Below are 19623 nucleotides of genomic sequence, written 5' to 3' on the forward strand. Positions count from 1 at the left end.
ATCCTCTAGCAAGAAATAACACCCCTGTGTTCACTTACACTCACATTATACAATATTCATTTTTTTGTGAAAACTTTCCCGATTGCTTTTCTGCCCAATTAAGCAGCAAACAAGTTGGATTGAGTAAACTGCATCCTCTACTAGTCAAATACCCATGCCGCCTACAGAGAACATACTATAACTCTTTATCTCTAAAATCACAAATACTTAAACTTGCTGATATAGTTAATTTAACAGCTAAAATAATGCATAAGGCTAAAAACAACCAATTAGCTAAAAATGTCATCCAATACTTCTCTACAAGAGAGGAGAAATATGATCTCAGGGAAGAACTACATTTGAAACACTTCTATGCTAGGACTACGTTATGCTAGCCATAGCATTTCAGTATGTGGAATCAAACTATGGAATGGATTGAGTAAGGACCTCAAACAATGCACAACGATGAGCCAATTCAAGAAACAATACAAGCAGTTGATGTTTGCTAAATACAAGGATGAAGAGTCTTGAACCAGTCATGGTGTGCTATATATATCACTATATTGACACTTACTATGGTACCCATTATGGCATTGGATGCTCATATCACCTCCTACTTTGGTATGAGGTGCATTATTAACAAAAAAACCCCTTAAACTGTATTATGGAAAGCAGGAAGTGAACAAATGTAACAGTTACTGATTGTAAAAGTACCAGATGCAAAAAATACGTTGTGTGTCTTACCTCCAGATCAATCATAAGTTCAATGAATCTCTCACAGTAATGCACCTTTTCCATGGTGATGGAGCCTGTGGGGGGTAAGACGGTAGTGTAAGACAAACAACCATGTGACGGAATGACAAAGTGGAGAATCTGTGGAAAAACCCTTTTTATCACGCCTGTCAAAGCTGTCAATCGCCTTTTTGTGTCGCTCTTCTGCATAAACTAACACGGAACTGAATTGTTTGAGGTCGGAAGTAGCACGAGGTAGGATCGCCGCAACATATGATAGATTTTTGCTGCTTTGTCAGCCACTAACAAGCTAAATACAGACATGATTATTAGTGTATTTTCATGCATTTGTGAATACAAATTAGTTCTGTTCTTAAAAGTAATCTTAAAATCTTGTCTCGCTCTCCTTGACCTAAATTCATGAATAATCTTGTGAGAAAATTTAATGAGAATTGAACTTTATTGGACTCTGAGCATAACAAATTGTTAATTAAGCTAGGCCCTGTTACGCCCGTCAGGCCTACGTTATTTCCAATAGTGAGGTTAAGATCTCATTCACTGCTGTGCTAGTATTATTGACGTCACTCACTTTTATATTTGTCCTATATCTGAATAATAAACGTGACTATAAATCGCGCAGGCAATGCTGCAAATGACGTCATATAGCGGCCTGTCACGATTCGGCGAATCGGAGCGCCACGATGCGGCCATCCGATATATGCGAGGGAAATTTAATGGAAATGCATTGGAACGGGACTGGAGATTTTGTCCGAAATAGGCGAAATCCGTTATAAAAAATCCGATATATGCAATGAATTTTTATTGGAAATGCATTACAGAAAAATCGGTTCTTTTTTATCTGTCCGTTGTGAGCGAATTTCCGATATATCCGAGGTTTACTGTACTTCTTTTTGAACAAGAAATCTCACCCTATTATAATTTTGGGAGATCTCAAGACGCCTGTAATATAAAATTCTGACATTTATTAAACGGGTATGGTTCACTATGGTTCTACCGACTTAAAAAAAGGACTTATTCCAGCTTCAGTAGCTTTAGTTTGTCTCAGTGTTGATGTAAACATGTCTTCTTCTCTAGTGAAATTAATATTTTGGTGCCATGTCACACCTAAATGAAAGCTCCTTTATTGTCTTCATGATGTATTTTTTGACGGTTGTCACTTACACTCCATAAAAATGTGTAATATAATTATCTGACTGCAGGACGCTGTATCAGAGTGTAGGGTTCTGTGTAAAAGGCAGAGAATGAATGATAGATTTACTGCAGCAGCCATGATTTGGCAACATTGGGGGGATGTCTGTGAGAAAGACGCTGCTGATGAACATGATCAGCATCATGTGGTATCCCTCACCACTCTGTATGTGTGTGTGTGTGTGAGAGATGGGCACATGCAGTAAGCATTAGAGTGATGTAGATCCTGCTGGGTTGGGGACTATAATCTACTCTGTCAGGTCTGAATTCCACCTAAACACACAAGTGTTCTGTTTTTAGCACTCAGGTGGGGAGGGGGCCCCTCGGTGTCGGCCCGCATTACGAGTCGGTGGTCGGTGCCAGTGGCGCCGTGGCAACGGGGGCACACGCTTCTTTGGAAAAGGGAGGGGATCGCTACTCTTGGCGGATGTCTTTTATTAAAACGTGTGATATTCCACATTGAGTAGCTGTGAACGCCTCATGATTTGTTTACCTGATGGCGGGATTGACTCCAGGACCCCGTGAAACTTTTTAATGAGAGCCGAGAGGAAGGTTCGCTCCTTTTTAGCCCTGAAAAAAAGAAGGAGAGGCAAATGAGGCAAGCTTCAAAAGAAAATTTGGTTTTGCAAGAGAATCTTATTTACTGCTCAGACGCGTCAGCATCCATCTTGTCAAATTTCTTCTTGATAAGATTCCAGAATTTCTGCAGCTTTGGAACCTTCTTCAGCTCATGTTGGAGTCTGGACTGCAAGCAACGTACATTTACATACAGGATTAGATGCTGGCTGTTGAAATACACCGACTTAGAGAGTAGCCATGGATTCAATGCATCTGTGGGCATCTTACTGGCAGAAGGCACATCCACATTGGCAGAGAGATGAGCTGTTGCACCTGCTCTCTGATCAAATCTACCTCCTGGAGGGGGGGGGGGGAGAACAAAATGTATTGTACATGTTAGATTTTTTTAATAGGACTTCTCCGCATAAACAAAAACTCCACCACTAAAAAATGCATAGGATTTTATAGGACACTATCAATACTGAGGAGTATGCAACTGTAGCAGATTTTCAAATGAGACCTCTGCGGTACTCTGTTGGTGCAGCACTGGACAAGACAAGACCGGAGGGTACTGCAGCCAAGTGCAGTACTGCCACCTAGTGGACTTGACCGGATAATGCATCCAAGAGCATTAAAGCGTTATTATTCATCATAGGATTCAACAGTTTAAGGCAGGGGTGTCCAAAGTGCGGGGGCCATTTGTGGCCGGTAGACGTTTTTTATATTGATCGGCAACAATAATTTTACAAGAATAAAGTCAAAGTATTAAGAGAAAAAAATGTAATCTAAAAAGAAAAAGTTGTACGAGAATAATGTATCATATAATATATACAGTGAGGGTCATAAGTATTTACACACCCTGCGATTTTGCAAGTTCTACCACTTAGGAAGAGATCTGAAATTTTCATCATAGATGCATTTCCACTCTTAAGAGTCATAATCTAAAAAAAAATATCTAAAAATCACATTGTATGATTTTTTTTATGATTTATTTGTAAATTACTATGGTTCATAAGTATTTGCACCCTCGAGAATCAGCAATAATTTAGACTCTCAAAGAGCTCTCAATCCACCCTAAAAGTAGTAACCCCCCCCACTTTGAGCTCATTAATGTGACCTGTGGGCAAGACAAGAGAGCTTTCCAAAGACACCCGAGACAAAATAGTAGAGCTCCACAAAGCTGGAAAAAGGCTATGGAAGAATTGGGAAGCAGCTTGGTGAGAATAAATCAACTTTTGCTGCAATTGTTAGAAAATGGAAAAAAGCTAAACATGACTGCTAATCGCTAAACTCGGACTGGGGCTTCATGTAGGATCTCTGCTCGTGGGGCATGCCTCATGATTAGAAAAGTGATGAATCAGCCCAGAATGAACCATAGTTTCAAAGTCGACTGTCAGTAGAACACTAAGGCGTAATGGTTTAAAACCATGCATTGCATAGAAGGTTCCCCGTGTTGAAGTCAGCACATGTGGGCTCGTCTAAAGTTTGCCAGGGACCATCTGAATGATCCAGAGGGGTCATGGGAGAATGTCATGTGCTCAGATGAGACAAAAATGTAGCTTTTTGGTTCAAAAACACACACTCGTCGTGTGTGGAGGAAGAAAAAGGCTGAGCTGCATCTCAAGAACACCATCCCTGCTGTTAAGTATGGGAGTGGAAACATCAGGCTTTTGGGGTGCTTTTCAGCAAAGGGGACAGGGCGACTGTACTGTATTAAAAAGAGGAATGGGGCCATTTATCGTCGGATTTTGGACAAAAATCTCCTTCCCTCAGCCAGAGCATTAAAGAGGAGTCTTGTCTGGATCTTCCAACATGACAATGATCCCAAGCACACAGCCAAGATGACCAAGGAGTGGCTGCGTAAGAAGCATATCAAGGTTCTGGAGTGGCCTAACCAGCCTCCAGACCTAAATCCAATAGAAAATCTTTGGAGGGAGCTGAAACTTCATGTTGCTCAGCGACAGCCCCAAAACCTGACAGATCTAAAGTGGATTTGTGTAGAGGAGTGGCCTGGTGAGGAACTGCAGGAAACGTTTGACCTCTGTAATTGCAAATAACGGCTTATACACTAAATATTAGCACTGATTATGTCAAGGGTGCAAATACTTATGAACCATAGGAATTTTAAAATAGATCATTTTACAAAAATCATAACGAGTGGGAATGAATCTATGATGAAAATTTCAGATCTCTCCCTATTTTCTAAGTGGGAGAAATACTTCACTGTATACTGTCATTAAGTCGCGACCCACTTTTATTGAAGTCAATAAAAAATTTTATGTACTTGTATTATTTTTTTACACTCTTATTGAAGTCATTTTTAATTTATGTATTTGTATTATTTTTACACTTTATGTAAGGCATTTTTTTCATATTTATACACTTAAGTCATTGACAATTTATTCTTTCATTATTTTATTTATATATATATATTTTTTACATTTTTAAGTCATTGATATTGTTATATTTATTCCTTCATTATTTAAGCTTTTCATACAGTACTTTCAAACCAAGCAAAACTACTTGTCATCTTTTGAATTGATAATTCACATAATTTGCGTGCTCGAAGTGCATTGTAAAGAAATTAATAAAGAATTTTGTCAAGGAAATAAGGGTAAACATATCTACTTACATAGAAAATAAAGCATAAATGAAAATTAAATATCAAAATTGCACAAACTAAGAACACAAAATGCACTAATACCAAGTAGGAAGATGACTCAAATATAAACGATAACTTTGTATATATTTGTACTTTGGCTGAATGTGTTGTAGTACATACGAGACTGTTGAAGCAGTGGTCCAGAAACTCGAGCAGTACAGTTTGCTCCTTCAGGCTGAGCCCGCCTTCATCACCTGCCAACAGGGCTTCCATCACACATTTGAAGAAGAATGAAAAATGGCTGGGCTCCTTTTTGAACACCTGATGAAGAACACAGTTAAATAACGGGTTTTGATGTTGGTGGGTGCAAAGGATTACGCTGACATGAGAAATATGTCTTCTGTCATATTTATGCTGGGATTTCTTACCTCCCACGCTGGGACGTTTTCTCTGAACTTCTCATTGACGATGCAAGAAATGGACATGAGAAAGGCATTGCTGGACACCTCTGGAGTGTAGTTGACCCAAAGGTAGTTCTCCAAGTACTGACTACAAGGGAAAAAATCAGCTTCTTGGTTCGAGTCACAAAGATGTGGTTTTAGGAAAAAACATGAACACATTAACATTTCTGTGCGTTCTAAAGATATAAAAACAGACGGCTAACGCTAGGTATTTGAGCTGCCACGTTTTTGTTTTAGACTTTGGAAAAGTTAATGCTAGGTGTAGGTAATGTTGTTATGTTGCTATATGAAAAATATGTGCCCAGGAAGGAAGTTCCGGTAATGCTTAAAACCCAAACATTTCGAAATATAAACAGTGTTACATGTTACCATGAATGTACCTGTTACTACATGGTTATTATTTTTGTTAATTATTTACAAATATAACACCATGAACTATTTTCACATTTGGACACACTTCTGCCACCTTCCAGCCGTTTTAGGCTTCAAACCAACCAAACATGATCTCCTCTATTGTGCAGTTGTGCTATCACCTCTTTTTGCCTCTTGTGCCAAAAAGGTAAAACACGTATAAATACGTCTTCAGTAGCGAATGAGTTAATAGTGGCATTTGTAAGCGGCTTAAGTGCGTCTCGTTAAATGCAGCAATGAACTCTCTTTTTACCTGTTTTTATTACTTTAGAATACACAAAAAAGAGAGACATATACAGTCATAAGGAATATAACTATATTTGATCACCCTTGATTCTTTTATTTTATGTCATTTTAATGCCTGGTACTAAAGGTACATTTGTTTGGACAGACAAAAAAGGCCTTAAGAGTTTAATTTAAGAGATGATACCGAGCAACTTCCATGGCTTCCTGATAATAAACAAAATCACTTAAGTTCTCACATCAATAGATAGACTTCCTTTATTGTCATTGCACAATATCACAGCAGTGAAATTGCCAACAAAATGTTGTTGCCTGGCTCCCGTATAATAATAAATAATAATAATAATGTGGACAATAAATAGACGGCATCAAATATGACCAACAATGTACAGCATAAACAGTAATTTGTACAAATAATTTAAATAATTTTGATTAAATAAGCTTGCATTGTACTTTGTACAATGTACTGTAACTTGTATGAGCTATTTTTGTTGTCATCATTCTAAACAAAAGGTACCTTTAGTCACGCCAGGCATTCAAATGAACAAGAAACTGAAAAAACAAGGATAGTCTAATCATTTTTTCCATGACTATATGTGTTCATATCTCACATATGGATTATGGGAAAATTTTTCCAAAAAAGTGCCGTTTTTCACAAATTTAACACAACTGCCTTCAGATTTTTACTTTTTTTTTTTTTTTTTTACAACACTTGTTCATTTTTTCCCCCACTAAAGTGCAACATACAGAAAAATCTAACAATACAGGCCCTATTTCAGTTGAGCTAGTTTGCTAAAAACATCATAACATTAATAGTTTCAACAATCAGTCTTTTACTTGTTACATTATGCCTTTTTTCTCAATTTTTGCTCGGGTTTTTTGTTTAACGTTGACAATTGCATTTTTTTTAAAGGCCCAAATTAAACCATCCGAGAGAAACAGCTCACCTGAACTCCAGTAACATGATTTTTCTGATGGCAAACCTGCAAAGGAAACGACATAATGAATAATGACAATGAATAATGTGCTCAAAATATGGAGTAAATTAATTTACAGTGCAATGAAAGAAAAGTGTGTGCAGCTGTACTTACTTGGACATGAGAATCTCTTTTTCATACACGTCCTCCATCACCTAATCACAACAGTATTTCAAAAATACATGACAATAGGTTTCAAATTAGTTATATTGTTAATATTCAATATAAACACATACAAATTTCTTTTACATAAAATGCATAAAATACATAGCAACAAACAACTCACCTTAGGGTCAAAGGGCAGTTTATTTTTTGCATGAGGCGCCCAATATTTGTTTGCCAACTGAAATAAATAAAATCAATTAGCATCCCACCCAAATATAAGTAGTTTACATCTCAAATGTTGCCACGTTTTAATGTGCAGCCCGTTTCTTACCTGTGTGACATATTCTGCATTAATCTGCGACACCGACGGCGCTGCAGCTTTTTTAGCGGGGGTTTCTTTCTCCATGATGGCGTCTTTAAGCAACTATCCGTAAAATAGATCACAAAAGCATAAATGTAGAATACTAGATTTTTTGTCGACTTACACACACTTTGAATGAATCAAGCCTCAAGATAAAATATGTCGAGGTTTGAATGTTGTAAACTGTGGTGACAAAGTTGGAAATTAGTTTATCGCTTACTCGTATAAGGTAGCAGAAACAATATTCGATAATATTAGACAATAACATACTTGCCCTACTGTTTCAGCCTTCAAGACAGATATTGATAATACGCGTTTCGAAATCACACAACGCACTTGATACTTTGGCTAAGCTAAAAAAAAAAACATAGGACAATCTCACATTTTTTACGAGTCGCTATGGTTACCTCAGCATTAAACAAAAATACAATAGAACAGTATCACAAACCTTTACTTCCCTTTCAGCATGGGTGAGAAACAACGTTGTACCGTTGTTTTACACATGTACACACAAAAACGCGCTGAATGCGACTGACTTCCTGGTTACGTCCGGGCAACATTCTCATCCGAAGAAACAGTGGCACCTAAGCAATAGTTCCTACCGGTAAAAGCATTATTTTCATATGAATGCAAAATAAAACAAACAAAGCGAACGGGATAGATACAAAGTAAGTACAAAATGTAATAATTATAAATAATGTCAAAAATAGTATGAATTATCAAAGAAAAGCTTTCAGTGTCACCAGTATTTAAAAACTAAAAACAAAACTCTAAAATATCTACTTTAAATTACATGATAAACGCAAACATTTTCCCGTTCCCATTTTAATATCAATCAAATATAAAAATCTTAAAAATAAAATGTAACTGCCTCTCAGTCAGTGTATGCTGTCAGTTTTAAGTTCCTCCCTATTTTGGTTCCTACCGAGGTGTATACAAGTTAATAAGGCGGAACTATTTTTTTGTAGAATCGTTGTTTCCACATGTGCATGTTTAATTGTTACACAAATAGAAATTAAGATCAATTGTTGCCATTAGAGCTCAAAGGCGAATAGGTGCTAAAGGATTGAAGATCTTCCCTATAATTCCCTTCTAAGGCATGTGTGCAGCCATTAAGGTACAGTATATGTGTTTTGTATTGTTTTCTTTTCAGTCTCTTAGCCTTATTAGTCTTATTAGTTATTAGTCTTATTGTATATTTGTATTATATGACCTGTAATTTATTGTATTTGTATCCTTTGTACCCTTTTAGTTCTCACGTTGGTTTTGTAATAAATCCATCAGTAAAAGACAAGAACTTAGTAGCTGTCTGATCGTTACACATCCGAGGGAGTTACATAAAATGTTTCAAAACCTGTATGGCGCTTTACTTGCAATACTCTTTTTAGCCAGCAGATGGGAGCAAACACCATCTAATATAACAATTTGTGGCCGCCTTGTTCAAACACTAAAAACAAACACTTTGAGCAGAGGCTGTGACCTGAATGCTTCCACAATATGGCACAAAAACACGAAAAAACATCGATCATGATACGAAAAGGATTCAATCATGGAAACAAACAATGTCAGGGGTGCGTCTCAAGCAGTGAGGTCACCACAAAAACTCTATTACTGTCTGTAGCCCAAGAGAGCCTGCACGCGCACACACATTCAGCACATACACAACACCAGGCTGGCTGGCCTGGAGGAAGAAACACACAGTTAAGTCCATGTGCAAGGCCAAAATGACAAGGGCCGCAGGCTGGTGGGTACACAGCACACAAAGGACAATAACGTTAGTTACAAAAAAGCCAGTTTTGTATGCAGAGCGGTCGGTCGGTTGGCTCGGCAGAAAATGTACACACACAGAGAAAAGTAAATGTCACCCTGTCTTTAGTCATTTTGTGTGTAAATAACTGCGGCGAGGACACAAAGGAACGTCTGTCATGAAACATCACGTCGGCCCGCCATGAGAGCATGATTATAACCTTGTGGCTTTGTCGGCATCTATATGAAAATAGACGGACGCAAATGTTTACAGACGTGATCGACAAGTGGTCACCTTCCAGTAAATGAGTTTTTCCAGAATGAACATTTGTTAAATAGAACATACACAAAAACATAATTCAGACTCAATGTTTTAATATTAATGAAACACAAGTCATCAACTTGTGTATATGTTTGTGTATTGTTTTTTATGGGCTAGATAAAACATTCAGTCAGTGCTACCATACTCAAAATCTAAAGTTAGATGACAATAATTAATGCATTAAAAAATATCATCAAATTTACATGGTTCTTACATGTTTTCCACAGTAAATCCCATAGACAATTTGAACATTATTACAGACCGTGCATACTGATGACAGATTATGTAAAAAGTTACGCCTTTTTAAGAAAAATGTACTTTAAATAAAAAAATTGAATTCATGGAAACAAATAATTATCAACACTATATATATTTAACACTTGTTTTTAATAATCCCACTGTAAATCCCATATAATGGTTCAACATCCTTTGAAACATCCCTGATATAATTTAAAGTTGAGTCAGGCTATTCAAAATCTTCACTTTGACAGAAAGAAGAAATAGAGAAAAAAGAGAACATGAAAAAATAATTAATAGTGTTAGTATTTCTAATAAATGTTTTTTAATTCTCCCCGTGCATGCGTGGGTTTTCTCCGGGTATTCCGGTTTCCTCCCACATTCCAAAAACATTCTAGGTTAATTGGCCACTTCAAATTGTCCATAGGTATGAATGTGAGTGTGATTGTCTGGCCACCAGTCCAGGGTGTACCCCGCCTCTTGCCCGAAGACAGCTGGGATAAGCTCCAGCAAACCCGCGTCCCTTGTGAGGATAAGCGGTAGAAAATGAATGAATGAATGTTTTTTTATTTCCATTTTAAATTCCATAGACAATGTGAGCATCCTTACAGACCATGCATACTGATTACATTCAGTAAAAATCTCCATCTTAACCAAAACAAATTAGATGTCAAGAACGAATGCATATAAACAAACAATTATTATTACTTGGAACATTACTGCTGTTTCTAATTTTAACTGGAAATCTCAGACAACTTGAACATTATTAGAGTTTACATACTGCTTACAAAGGCCATAACAAACTCAAATGTTAAAGTATGTCATAAAAGTATGTTTTTTTGTTTGTTTGTTTTTTAAAGCTAAAACATGGAAAGGGTTAATACAGTTTATCAGGAAGCATCATTTGGAACCTTCTGATCTGATACGACACACAAACAATACACTTGGCTGAATGATAGAGTAAAAGGTGTGTTTGTTTAATAGTTTATTTCGTATCCCATCTCAAAATGCATTGGGTAATAATATCCAAGTGAGATTGCGTAGTAGTACATAAAAAGAAATTATTCTTCTAAAAATTTTATGGGTTCTTTATTTTCAATTATAAATCCATTGTAAATTCCATAGACAATTTTTGAACATTCTTAGCGACTGTCCATTCTGTGTAGGCTCATGTTTGAGAGTACTTATGAACATATTTTAGCGCTGGCTGTATTATTTTAGAAATATTCTCATTTTAACCCCCCCACCCCCACCCCCAAATAACAGATGAACATAAACACACTTTACAGAGTATTAGCTTGCTCTAGTTCATAAATAATTTGCTTGTTTGTGTTGTTCAACCGTCAATAAAGAAAAATCTTCAGGCTCTATTGGCTGCCTCCATTGTTCAATTTTTGATAGCAACAATCAAAACAAAACAACAGTGAGGCTGGGCGTGGCGAGGATCGATCAGTCGGCCCCGTGATAATGGCGGCGTTGTGAGTATGAAAGATGCATTCCGACTCTGGTTCATCAATATGTTTCATGATCTTTGAGAAAAGAAATGTTCCAGGAGCGACGGTTAATAGTGTTATTTTCTCCACACACACATTGAGCTTAATTCCTTGCCTGCGGCGGTGTGAGGCGAAGTCCCTCTCCTATTAACCAGGCTGCCTTTAGAATCAATAGAAAACATAAAGAGGCTTAATCTTTTCGGGTGCCTGGTGCTGATTGCCCATTACACAATAATAACACACCTCCAGTCCCGTGGAAGATGAGAGGGAGACTCAATCACATCAACCGACACACAAACACACACAAATGGTGTTGACTAGGAAGCTACCTGAAACAAAGAAATGCTAAGAGATGCTTTTTTTGACTTCTTTCTTGAGGTGACAAAGTAAAGGAATTTTTTGTTCAAACGACTGCTGATGTTGAATCAGTAGTTGGTTACTTCAATTTGTAACACTATGAAAAAGAAAACAAAACAATTTGAAAAGTTGTGACGGATGTTAGTACTACGACATATTAGTGGTTCAGTAAATGTTGACACTTTGGTATAGGTCAGTGGTCCATCTGTTTTCATTGTTAACCGAACAATTAATCGGCTTTGGATAATGGTCTGTAAGGATGCTCACATTGTCTATGGAATTTAAAATGGAAATAAAAAAACATTCATTCATTCAGTCAGTCAGTCAGTCAGTCATTTTCTACCGCTTTTTCCTCACGAGGATCGCGGGGGGTGCTGGAACCTATCCCAGCTGTCTGTCTGTCAGACAGAAAAAAAACGGCTTGCATGGCAGAATTCCAGGACCAAAACCACTGCTGAACAAAAATAACATTAAGGCTTGTCTCAATTTGGCACTGAGGCCGGCAAACTTTCATTCATTCATTCATTCATTTTCTACCGCTTTTCGCTTTTTATTCACGAGGGTCGCGGGGGTGCTGGAGCCTATCCCAGCTGTCTTCGGGCGAGAGGCGGGGGATACACCCTGGATTGGTCGCCAGCCAATCACAGGGCACATATAGACAAACAACCATTCACATTCATACCTATGGACAATTTGGAGTCACCAATTAACCCAGCATGTTTTTGGAATGTGGGAGAAAACCGGAGTACGCGGAGAAAACCCACGCATGCACAGGGAGAACATGCAAACTTCACACAGAGATGGCCGAGGGTGGATAATGGTATATTATATATAAATATCTCTGACTGTGAGACCCGTTTCATTTCAGTGTATCATGTTAAATCAAAGTTTTTAACCATTTCCAATCAGATTCAGACACTTTTCTACTGCACAGTACTGACTTAGCTCCACTCGGCAAAAAACCCACAATGCACTCTGACGAGTAGACTGAAGCCAACAAGAAAACGGAGTACTGCAGTGAAGTGGAGCAAATGTGGCCAACTATATAATCCAGTTCCAATTATGTGATACAAAAAAAGCAGCCGTGACAAATTTTATCCAAGAAATACGACACAGACCGTAGACTATAATACTGCGGCATCCAGAGCTACAGGTTTATTTCGGTCCTCAAATGTTATAACAACAAAACAGCGATTGTGACTTAATCAACCAATGAGCAGCCAGCAGTGGTTTCCATCACTTTGGCAGTATTGGAACCCTAACTTGGAGAACCCTGAATAGGAGGTACTTTGCAGTAGGACATCAGTCTGTAAGGACTCGGCTTAGGCACTGGAAAGACGTAGGTCTAAAAGAAAAGTAGAAGACCTATAATGGGCAATGAATCCTGCGGGGGACTGACTTCCTGAGCAAGGCCATGAACCATCAACAGCTTGGGACTCCATTTTAGAATCCCGATTCTGCCCTCTGTCTTTCCTAAGAAATCCTTGAGACTGAGATGGAAACACAGCATTATAGGGTAACTGGATGGATTCTAGATAAAAACATGATTATATCACATGGAGATTTGAATAGTCAATAGTCAATAGTCAATCCTCCACTGAGCTCCAATGTCGCACGGCTGTCGATCCTGGCTGTGGTTCTTATGCGCTGAGCCAGCAGGACAGGTGGAGGATGCGGCAGTCGGGCAAGTCCAGGACTGGAACCAGGGCAACGGATGGACTGGACTGTCCTAGAAACTTTTTAAAGGTGTCCTCGAGTCCTGGTGAGAAGAGGTTTGAGATAAAGCAGAGAATGTGGGGAGGAAGAAGATGACATTAGAGCGACACTCCCACTGGGGCCTCTCTTCACTCGTTGACCAGGAGGCTATTTACAAATTATTGATATTCTTAAAACCCCCTTGCACTCATTGCGGTGTAGACATATGTTAGGAAGGATTAAATTCCTAGTCTGCCACTGTGTGTGTGTGTGTGTGTGTGTGTGTGTGCTTGGAGTGGAGGAAGAGAGGCCCTGTTGTGCTGCCGATCATCTTTATGAGAGCTCACAGTTGTTGTTAGTGCAGCCGGACTACAGATGGACAATGGACATGTGAGAATTCACACAGCCCCCGTCTTGATGACAGCCTGTCTGTTAGCGGCGTTCCGTTGGGATACCTTTGCACACTAATTGGTCACAAGTGGTCCTGTCTGATGCTTGGCAGACATGTTAGGTATTGGGGATGGGGCGTTTGGCTATGTTTGCGTGACGGGAAAATGCATTATAAGTTTGCTTATTATTGTTTGTAATATGTTCTGAACTCCTGTTTCCATGTTGGTGTTGTACTGAGCAGTCTAGAGACAGACATAGACTTTCTTTATTGTCATTGCACAATAACACAGCAGTGAAATTGCCAACTAAATGTCGTTGCCTGGCTCCCGTGAAAAAAATAAAAATAAAAATAAAAATAAAAATAAAAATAAAAATAAAAATAAAAATAAAAATAAAAATAAAAATAAAAATAAAAATAAAAATAAAAATAAAAATAAAAATAAAAAATAATGTGGAGAATAAATAGATTACATCAAATATGAACAATGTACAGCGTAAACAGTAATTTATACAAATTTAGAATAAATAACAATAATTTAAAGTTTTGGTTGTGCGTGTGGGCAGGTAGAGGGGCTTATTTGGCATTGAGCAGTCTGATATTTCAGGAATCGTCTGATGGATTAGAAGAGCTCAACATGTCTACTCCAGCTCCATCTACTTAGCCCCCATACAAGTAAGGGTTAAGAATGAAAATGAATTGTTCAGGCTGCATTTGGAGCCTACGTAAAACTAGCTTGCGGCCGTGTGCAATGTTGAGTCAATGTGATGCTTTCACAAACACAAAGAGCGTGTTTTCGATTTATAAAATCATTAGTGAATATAGTATAGAGCTGTCAAATGATTTCAAAAATGTTTGACTCACACTTTCAATCGTGTTATTATGAGCAATGAGGGGTTGCGTTCAAAGACATCACAACATTTAATGTAAGTGGTAAAAATATCCATTCCATGTTTAAACACACACACTTGCATTATAAAGTGTTTCTGTGATGTTCGGAGTGTCCCTGAATGCATCTCGTGTTCCTAGGATGAAGTGACTAGATATATATATGTATATGGTGTTGGAGTGGTACTGCTGTGGATGTGTTCATGTCACAATGAAGTTAGAAAAGACGCTCCACTGTGCTTCCGTCTGCTGTCATAACAGAGAGGCGTGAATTACACAGAAGAATTTAATGTAATTCATGAAATAAATCAATCAATGCAATTAACTGTTAATGCTTTGTTTTTGACAGCCCTATTATATAGATGACATAATTACAGATATGAAAATCCCTCATCCGTACCTTTAAGTCAAGGGTGTCCAAAGTTTTTCCAAAGATGGTTGCATACTTAAAAATCAAAAGATTATATTTTCTGTATATACAGTATGCACAGGAATTTTTTAACAATAAAATTTGGTTAAATTTTTAGAGTTTTGTTAATATATATTTTTTGTCAAAATATAATTTTTGGCAGCACGGCGGTCGAGTGGTTAGCGTGCAGACCTCACAGCTAGTGGGTTTTCTCCGGGTACTCCGGTTTCCTCCCACATTCCAAAAAACTAAAAAAAAAAACATGCTAGGTTAATTGGCGACTCCAAATTGTCCATAGGTATGAATGTGAGTGTGAATGGTTGTTTGTCTATATGTGCCCTGTGATTGGCTGGCCACCAGTCCAGGGTGTACCCCGCCTCTCGCCCGAAGACAGCTGGGATAGGCTCCAGCATGCCCCCGACCCTCGTGAGGAAAAAGCGGTAGAAAATTAATGAATGAATCAATATAATTTTTTTCAATTTTAATATTTTGTGTATTTTTTTGTGTATTTTTCATATTTCTAAAAGTTTAAAAGTGTATTTTTGGGGGAAAATATTTGAAGGCAAAACAATCGCAAAACAATTAACAGCGACAAAACAAAAGTTTTCTTTATATGGTCACCACTTCATGGACAAAAATGAAAAAAAAAAAGGCTTCGCTACACATCTTAAAATAAAACCTGGCTTTCTTCCAACTACCCGCCAGTCAACTACAGATGTGGGAACTTTAAATGTGATCATTTTCAGTCGCTCAGCTAGCATGATAGCCTGGTGTCCCAATCACTAATATTATATATATTATATATATCACTAATATTATATATATATAAAAGCACATTTAAACTGTCTACATAGCAGCATCAAAGCCATATTTTGAACAACACTCTTCCAAAAGCCAAAGAATTGTATTTGAAATGGATATAAGAATACATAATACAGGACCTTCAAAATGGTGCCCCAGAAAAAAAAGCAGTTAAATGGCACACAAACATGCAAAGCCAACCAGAAAGAAATAGACATCCCAGGCCGGTAGTGAAAAGGGGCGATTAATGTGATTAATCGCAGATACCTTCTGGGCTCATTGGGCTTTTAAGGAGTGGCCAAGGCCCTGCAGCAGTGTGATTTTTAGTTGTGCTACACTGACTTCCAAATGGTTCAAATTAGTCAAATACACTCACGATTAGCAAGTGTTGGCCAATGAACATTGTTCAATTACTGCAAGGGGGGGTGAGTAAAAGATGCTAAAGGGCACGGAGAGACCTCTTTAGCGTTCATTTTGATGCTATTTCAGGAAAATAATCGAGCGTTTAAAGTCTTGTAATCCGTTTTTTGAATTCGTACAAAGAGATCATTGCTCCCCTTGTGTAAAAAAGGAAGCTTTTAGTGGCAGTGGGCCTGTCTCCAGTGGGCTTTGGATCGTGAGTAACAACCCGAGACAAGATGTTTAAAGGTTTCATTGGGAGCATATGTCACGTCTATCAACTGTGAATCCTCACGCAAATAATGCAAAGGGGGAGGGGAGGTTGCGTTGTGGTCTCGCCAACGCCAGAGGTGTTACTTTTTCCTCCTTTTTGACTTTTCGGATTCATCACCCAATCAAGAACGGGCTGTGACCCATAAAGACGCCCGAGGGCGAGGTTCCGAAGGTGGGGGGGTTCACTTGTGCGTGCGAGCAAGCGAGTGAGCGGATTCCAGCTCTTCCATGATGAGTCAGGATGCATGCTTTTAGGGGAAGCGGCATAGACGTGGTCATTCTGCTTATTTGATGATTTACATTCTCTAATATGGGTCACTTTATGTAGAATTGTTTAAAACTAGGCGAGTATTTGTTTGCTTTATATATATATATATATATATATATATATATATATATATATGTGTGTGTGTGTGTCCCTTCTTTGAATGTCTGTGTATAATAAATAATAATAAAGCAAACAAATACTACTAGCCTACTAATAGCCTGCATCTCAGGTTTGTAATATAGGTACAAAAAATAAATAACAAATAAAAAACTAGTATTAATAAGCATTTCCTCCCTGATTACATTATTTTTTGGTCACTTTTCCATTTCTGTGTTGTCTTTTTTATGGTTCAAGCATTTCAACATTTATGGTTTTTGGTGTAAATTTATTCCCATAATATTTTGATATTTGTCTCATAATATTGAAACATTTTGTTTGCTTTATTATTATTTATTTTACACAGACATTCAAAGAAGGGATATATATATATATATATATATATATATATATATATATATATATATAGTCTGCATCTCAGGTTTGTAATATAGGTAAAAATAAAATAAAATAAAAAACTAGTATTAATAAGCATTTCCTCCCTGATTACATTATTATTATTATTATTAATATATATATGTTATATGTTTTTTTTCTGTGTTGTCTTTTTTTCAACATTTATGATTTTTGTTGTGAATTTATTCCCATAATATTTTGATATTTGTCTCATAATATTGAAACATTTTTCAACCTAATTTTCCAAAAATTGCAACAGTATTTTTTGTTTTTTGTTGTCATAATGTGACGACTCTAGAAAAACTATGTATTTATTTTTTTAATATTTCAACGATAATTTTTAATTTGATATTTGAATTTGTCATTTAATGTGTTTATAATTTTTTTATTTTAAGAATTTAAAATGTGAACATTTGTGAACTGTGTTAAAAAAAAATGTTATTATAATATTATGACTTAACTCGCTGCCGCCTCCTCGCCTCAACCTGCTCTCGTGAACACATTCACCCTCGTCCTCCAAAAGCTTCAGTGGCTTCCTGTCCCCACAACGTATTCATTTCAAAATCCTTCTCATTACCTTCAAAGCTCTCCACAATTTGACCCCTCCATCCCTCACAGACCTGCTCCATCCACACAATCCCTCACGTGCCCTTCGCTCCTCAGACTCCAACCTCCTGGCACTTCCCTGTAGGACCAAGCTCCAAACCTAGGGAGACAGAGCCTTCTCCATCGCTGCCCCCACCCTCTGGAATCCACCTGACTTTTTATGTCTGCTGTGCTTTGTTTTTAGTTTTGTATGTTGTATTTTAATATGCTTTTCTGTGTCCCCTTCCTGATTTCTTATGTTTTGCATCTTTGTCACACTTAAAATATATAAATATAGTTTAAATATTATGCCGTTTTTAAATGAAACTTTTTATCAATAAGTTGTGAAGCCATTTCTAAAATTTTGGGACTCCAGCAAATTGGTGAAAACATGGAACAGTGGTGAACCTTCCCAGGAGTGGCCAGCCAACCAAAACTACCACAAGAGCACAGCGAAGATTCATCCAAGAGGTCACAAAAGACCCCACAACAACATCCAAACAACTGCAGGCCTCTCTTGCCTCAGTTAAGGTCAGTGTTCATGACTCCACCATAAGAAAGACACTGGACAAAAACGGCCTGCATGGCAGAGTTCCAGCACCAAAACCACTGCTTGGCAAACTTATCAAGTTAATTTTCAATGATTGTGTGATCGATTAATTTGTTATCATCCCAAGCCAAAGATGAGAAGTCTTGTCATGTTTTCATCTTGCGAGATCTTGTGGCACCCCTACTAGACAATGTGGTAAAGATACATTTTGGGTAATAACACAGTCGTTATTAAAGACAAATATAAAGCTCTGTTGTTGCTGTGTAATGCTAAAATCATGCTGGTATTTAGTTGGACTACTGCAACATTCAGTTTTGTGACGCACTATAAATCTTACATATATACTTGCCATAGTTAAAGTATGATATTTTGCCATTATCTTTTGGTATAATAATACATATGAGCCACTTGAACAAGATTTCTCTGCAAAATGTGAAACTAATGTGCCACATATTTTCTTTGATCAAAAATGGTGGCAATTCTGGTGGCACGGCGGTCGAGTGGTTAGCGCGCAGACCTCACAGCTATATATATGAAATATAAAATATATATATAATAAGCCCCTCTACCTGCCCACACGACAACCAAAACTTGAAATGATTGTTATTTATTCTAAATTATTTGTACAAATAATATTTGATGTGATCTATTTATTCTCCACATTATTATTTATTATTATACGGGAGCCAGGCAACGACATTTCGTTGGCAATTTCACTCCTGTGTTATTGTGCAATGACAATAAAGAAAGTCTATGTCTAGGAGACCAGGGTTCAATTCCACCCTCGGCCATCTCTGTGTGGAGTTTGCATGTTCTCCCCGTGCATGCGTGGGTTTTCTCCGGGTACTCCGGTTTCCTCCCACATTCCAAAAACATGCTAGGTTAATTGGCCACTCCAAATTGTCCATAGGTATGAATGTGAGTGTGAATGGTTGTTTGTCTATATGTGCCCTGTGATTGGCTGGCCACCAGTCCAGGGTGTACCCCGCCGCTCGCCCGAAGACAGCTGGGATAGGCTCGTGCACCCCCGCGACCCTCATGAGGAAAAGCGGTAAAAAAAA

At 37.7% G+C, this 19623-nt stretch overlaps 2 protein-coding genes across 3 annotated transcripts in view; both read right to left on the bottom strand.

Moving 5' to 3' along the window:
• Positions 1-8227, bottom strand: part of aqr (aquarius intron-binding spliceosomal factor) — a 58234-nt gene extending 50007 nt beyond the window's left edge. For both annotated transcript variants that reach the window (XM_078796039.1, XM_078796038.1), the window contains exons 1-11: positions 8087-8227; positions 7609-7701; positions 7459-7515; positions 7287-7327; positions 7143-7178; positions 5509-5629; positions 5261-5401; positions 2767-2835; positions 2565-2665; positions 2414-2490; positions 724-788 (exon numbers count right to left, since the gene is read on the bottom strand). In XM_078796039.1, coding sequence (XP_078652165.1) covers positions 724-788; positions 2414-2490; positions 2565-2665; positions 2767-2835; positions 5261-5401; positions 5509-5629; positions 7143-7178; positions 7287-7327; positions 7459-7515; positions 7609-7683 — 783 coding nt within the window. In that variant the 5' untranslated portion in view covers positions 7684-7701; positions 8087-8227. The remainder of the gene's footprint in view (positions 1-723; positions 789-2413; positions 2491-2564; positions 2666-2766; positions 2836-5260; positions 5402-5508; positions 5630-7142; positions 7179-7286; positions 7328-7458; positions 7516-7608; positions 7702-8086) is intronic.
• Positions 8228-12469: 4242 nt separating this feature from the next.
• dph6 (diphthamine biosynthesis 6) overlaps positions 12470-19623 on the bottom strand; it is a 98912-nt gene continuing 91758 nt past the window's right edge. The window contains exon 15 of the mRNA XM_058091411.2: positions 12470-13552. Coding sequence (XP_057947394.2) covers positions 13434-13552 — 119 coding nt within the window. The 3' untranslated portion in view covers positions 12470-13433. The remainder of the gene's footprint in view (positions 13553-19623) is intronic.

This window comes from Doryrhamphus excisus, linkage group LG14, assembly GCF_037039965.1.
Source record: "Doryrhamphus excisus strain RoL-2023G ecotype Guam linkage group LG14, RoL_Dexc_Guam_v1.1, whole genome shotgun sequence".
Taxonomy (NCBI): Eukaryota; Metazoa; Chordata; class Actinopteri; order Syngnathiformes; family Syngnathidae; genus Doryrhamphus; species Doryrhamphus excisus.